Here is a 5,000-nt window from a genome sequence, read left to right on the forward strand (position 1 = left end):
TTGTGTGTGGTGTGCTCTGCCAGTAGGTCAGTAGGGCGTCATTCTTTAAGATTATGTGGACAATATTACAGAGATACATTTATATAACTTTCACTCTCATCCTATAAATTGTGTTATTACTGAAATTTAGTAATAGGGTTTACTTTTATAGATTTATTCTTTGTCAGAAGCTTGGATTATCCTAATATTCAAGTTGTTTTTCTAATTAAAAACTAGTGATTTAAAATCAAAGTAGCTTTTAAACTTTTGTTACAAATGACAAGTCACTGTTTGATATCTGTTCATCGTGAATATAAAACATATATTTGACATGTTAGTTTTCCTTTCTATTGCATCTGCTGAGAGACCAGTCCTGCTGACCCCTCTCAGCTGAGTGTTAAATATTTCACATGCCAGTGGCTCTCTTAAATACAAAACCAGACCAACAGGGTCCATACATATCCACGATTTACCCATCTGGACCTATATATGGAGGGAGAACAAAAAAAAAGAGAGAGAAACAGAGGGAGAGAGGGAGAGAGAGAGAGATCATGAAGGCCAGAGAGTCCCGCCTGTGAAATCCCAGCTGCAGAGGCGGGTAATCCCACACTCATCCCGCCTAATCTGCCGCCATTGTCCCCCGCCCCGCTCCGCCGGGCGAAATCTGCTCGCGTCAGGAGATCGCTGCGGGCGCCGGCGGTGACCTCACGCCCGCCGCCCCGCCGTAGAAATGTTGCCGTGGCGATGGGAGGTGCAGATAACGGAGGCGTGAGGCGGTGGAAATGTGCCTCGTGAGTCACGACACGGCCGCCCCTCCGCTCCCAGCGCTGGTGGGGGTCCCAGGCGGGGAGGCACAGGGAGGCGTAGGGAGGCGCGGGGCATTGGCTGGGTACCGGGGAGGCGCAGGGCATGGGCTGGGTACCAGAGAGGAAACAAAGATGCTTTTGATAGTAACTCAACAAAATGGGTCTTGCGTTTGTTTTCGGTGAACTGCAGGGAGGTTCGATTTTTCAGATATTCTCTTTATTCCTTCTAAATTCGAGTTAGCATTTAACACTCCAGTCTGTGTGTGTGTGTGTGTGTGTGTGTGTGTGTGTGTGTGTGTGTGTGTGTGTGTGTGTAATTGTGTCCATTGAAGACAGAGACCTCAGTCACACCTGTGATCAGATCATGCGATACACCACCCTGTTTGATACAACGAATAATGGTTTACCCGTTTACCGAGAAATAGAAATGCAGTCAGAGAACAAAAGAGGCTTCAGAGAAACATGTCTGCGTTTTTACCCGAGTACCCCCAAAACCACATCCTGTCTCATCTTCTCAACCCCTCCCCCCCCCCTCTTTTTTTAAAACTACCATTTCCTCTTTATCTCTCTCTCTCTCGCTCCCTGTCCCTCCATCATTTCCTCTTTATCTCTCTCTCTCGCTCCCTGTCCCTCCATCATTTCCTCTTTCTCTCTCTCTCTCTCCCTCCCTGTCCCTCCATCATTTCCTCTTTATCTCTCTCTCTCTCGCTCCCTGTCCCTCCATCATTTCCTCTTTCTCTCTCTCTCTCTCCCTGTCCCTCCATCATTTCCTCTTTCTCTCTCTCTCGCTCCCTGTCTCTCCGTCTCAGGTGAAGCCGGTGGTGGGGGAGACGTTCCCTTTCTCTCAGGTCCCGCAGGCCTTCCTGAAGGTGGAGGCAGGCCACGCCCGTGGCAAGACCGTCATTAATGTCATCTGAGAAGATGCCGTCGCTCAGATCGCTCAGTAACCATGGCGATTACACAACAGAGATTGTTTTCGTGGTCCACATCTGCCTGCAGGGACGAGTCTGCAGTGTGGGTTGTGGCGTTGCCACCAGTCAGTCATTTCCTGCCCGTGTGTGTGTGTGTGTGTGTGTGTGTGTGTGTTTGTGTGTGTGTGTGTGTGTGTGTGTGTTTGCGCGCGCCACGCACGCACATTGGAACTCGTATTTGTCGAATTTGTTTGTCACGGTATGGTGAGCGAGTATGTGTGGAATGCATTGCCATCACAGAGACAATAAAAGATTCTTTAATCCTTTGGAATGTAACGGTATCAGTATTTTCTAGAAAAATCCAACATTTACAAGAACAGAGCCAGTTACAGAAAAAAAAAAAGAAGATAAATCTGTATATCTGGATACACAACCATGGCACCACCTTACAGCGAGTGTGTGTGTGTGTGTGTGTTTGCCTTGTGAGTGTGTGAAATACATTATGAAAAATCATACATTTACAGATATTTGTGCTTAAAACGTCATGGCATACATGTGTGTGTGTGTGTGTGTGTGTGTGTGTGTGTGGTGTACTTTACAAAGTCACATCAAGGTCATATAATTCATGGAATAGTCAGAAATGAGTTAGTCATGACTTGGTTAGTCATAACTTAACCCCATTATAGAACAGTAAAAGTTATAAGGGTCCATACTGTGCGCAGTAAGCTTGCCGGGTCTCTAGTGAATGTTTAAAGTGGTCCTGAAATGTTCTTCAGAAAGTGCCGGATAAATTAGTGTTAAGGGGTGGTCAGGGTTACTTGATTGCGCTCAAATGTGTTAGACAAACACCAGCCCTTAGAAGTCCACTGCTCTGAAGTCCTCTGGGCTGCTGTGTGCTACTAGTGTTTCTAGTGCTGATGTCCACAGAGGCCCCAAGAAGGCAGAGGTGTAAGAGGTCCTCTCTGTGGCCCCTAGAAGAAGAGTTCATGAGAGGCCCCAAGAAGGCAGAGGTGTAAGAGGTCCTCTCTGTGGCTCCTACAAGAGTTCATAAGAGGCCCCTCACGAGGCTCCGTGGGAAGACGCAGTTCCCCATGATGTCCGTCGTGAGTCTGGTGCTTGCTTGGTTGGCCGGGTTACAGGATCTCCACGGTCCATCTCTGGTTGGCCTTCCTCTCGTCCAGCGTGTTGACGATCACCTGGTTCCTGTCGTACTGCTGGCCGCCTGGGAGCAGGAAGCAGATGGTTGTCAGTGCACGTCACATCAACATATTTTGCAAGCAAATGTAAACCTAATTGTAATGGAACATGTGCACTGCACACTGTCACTGCATAAACAATGCTATTGTGAGGCCTCCTAGTGGTCGTGAAGGGGAAGGGCAGACATTAGTGGAGAGGAGTGAGACTTACTGACTGAACTCACTACAGTTTTCTGCAGTCACAGAGAGAGAGAGCACTGATGCTATAACAAAGGACTTAAATCACATTTTACTGACTTACATATCCTCGAACTTATATAGTATTAATATAAAACTAAAAAATGGCTTTCGATGCCTGTAAAGAACGTCTTTGGTTAAACAATACAAGCACTACACTTCACTTCTCTGACTATCCACTAGATGGCAGTAACAGCTTAGGTTAACAGCTGTAGAGTTGGAGGAACAGGATTGTCCTGCAGGAGAAAAAAAAACCTATTTGTGGAGCATCTGTTGCCATTTTAATAACTAATTTAAAAAGGGAGGATAACAAACATTTACATAATTTAACCACATCATATCCGTTCACTATCCCTTAACAAAATTTTAAGGGGATTGCTGATTGCAGATTGCTTTTTCATTAGTGTAGGTGAGGGCTTGCTTATGTAGAATCAGTGTGTGTCTCTGTGTCCCTATATGTTGTGGAGCCAGCTTAATAGACCAGGAGCACTCAGCTCAGTTGTGGCCCCACTTGTAAACCAAAACAAGATATTTAAACTCTAGAAAACTGATGTCATGACTGGTACTTTAAATATAACGTGCGTATCTGTCAGACTGCAGTGATGGGAGATGTCTGTGCGTGTCTTGGGTGCAGGGCTTGGCTGATGACAAAGTGCCAGATTGTTCGGTGGAAGAGTCTGGGCAGGCCTCTACAGGTCTTCTGGAGAGTGTGTGTGTGTGTGTGTGTGTGTGTGTGTGTGACCAGCGAGGGGGGAGGACATTCGTCATCACTTTCACCCCACTCCCAAACCAGGTGTGTGTGTGGTAACAGCAGACATGGTGGGGCAGCTCTATACACACCCAGCCCCGCCCCACCCCCACCCACACACACACACCCACACACATACACACACACACACCCAGTCCACTCAGGCCGATGAGGAGCTGACAGGAAGTGAGTTACACCCTCACCTGAACCTCCTATACTCCTGCCTGCAGGCTATCTGAACCATTCAACCTCCTCCACTCCTGCCTGCAGGCTATCTGAACCATTTAGGTCAAAGGCTCACGCCCTTCCTTCTTATCTCGGCCCTTTCTTCAATCTCTGTTCCACAGTCTTAAAAAAAAAATGAAAGTGCTTCTAGAGCCACGACTGCTGATGTGATTTTGATGGGCATATAAGTAAACATTCCTGAGTGGTTCAACATGTTCCTTATGTGTGTTTCATACATCTTGTTTCTCTGGAGATGTAAAACTGTGAGCCAATTACTGATGTGTACGAGCTATTTCATGTTTTGAAGTAAAGAACGACTGCGGCTGCTTTATCAAACTCTTAATTTTTCTTTTGTCCATTGAAAAAACGTTAGCTAGTTAAGGAACCCTCTAGAACAGAGCAGTGGAGAGGGTCTGACCTTTGACCTCCAGCACCAGCTCTGGGTTGACGTGTGTGCGGATGCGGCCGTCCTGTGTGATGCTCCACAGCTGGTTGTCCTTCCCCGGCTCCGCCGAGACGCTCAGCCGGCATCCTGCCATGACAACGGTGCCCGACGTCTCCAGGCAACAGTCCTCCACCAGCTGTGGCAGACAGGAAGTGATGAATGATCCAGTGACAGGCCGTTTGGGGCTTTGTTATATAAGTGTGTATACAAGAGGTGTGTACAGTACAGCACATTCATGCAACCTTGCAGTGTAGTAGGTAGGTACTCTCTCTCTCACATGCATGCACACACACACACACACACACACACACACACACACACCTTACAGTGTAGTAGCTAGGTACTCTCTCTCTCTCTCACATGCATGCACACACACACACACACACACACACACTCACACACCTTACAGTGTAGTAGCTAGGTACTCTCTCTCTCTCTCACATGCACACACAC

At 47.2% G+C, this 5,000-nt stretch overlaps 2 protein-coding genes across 3 annotated transcripts in view; one reads left to right on the forward strand and one right to left on the reverse strand.

Moving 5' to 3' along the window:
- Window positions 1-2,022, forward strand: part of rtn4ip1 (reticulon 4 interacting protein 1) — a 14,804-nt gene extending 12,782 nt beyond the window's left edge. The window contains 1 exon segment of the mRNA XM_031581033.2: window positions 1,595-2,022. Within this exon segment, the coding sequence (XP_031436893.1) occupies window positions 1,595-1,702 (108 nt within the window). The 3' untranslated portion in view covers window positions 1,703-2,022.
- crybg1a (crystallin beta-gamma domain containing 1a) overlaps window positions 1,998-5,000 on the reverse strand; it is a 19,169-nt gene continuing 16,166 nt past the window's right edge. For both annotated transcript variants that reach the window (XM_031581031.2, XM_031581030.2), the window contains 2 exons: window positions 4,521-4,683; window positions 1,998-2,918 (listed from right to left, as the gene is read on the reverse strand). In XM_031581031.2, the coding sequence (XP_031436891.1) occupies window positions 2,830-2,918; window positions 4,521-4,683 (252 nt within the window). In that variant the 3' untranslated portion in view covers window positions 1,998-2,829. The remainder of the gene's footprint in view (window positions 2,919-4,520; window positions 4,684-5,000) is intronic.

Source organism: Clupea harengus, chromosome 14 (genome assembly GCF_900700415.2).
Source record: "Clupea harengus chromosome 14, Ch_v2.0.2, whole genome shotgun sequence".
Lineage (NCBI taxonomy): Eukaryota > Metazoa > Chordata > Actinopteri > Clupeiformes > Clupeidae > Clupea > Clupea harengus.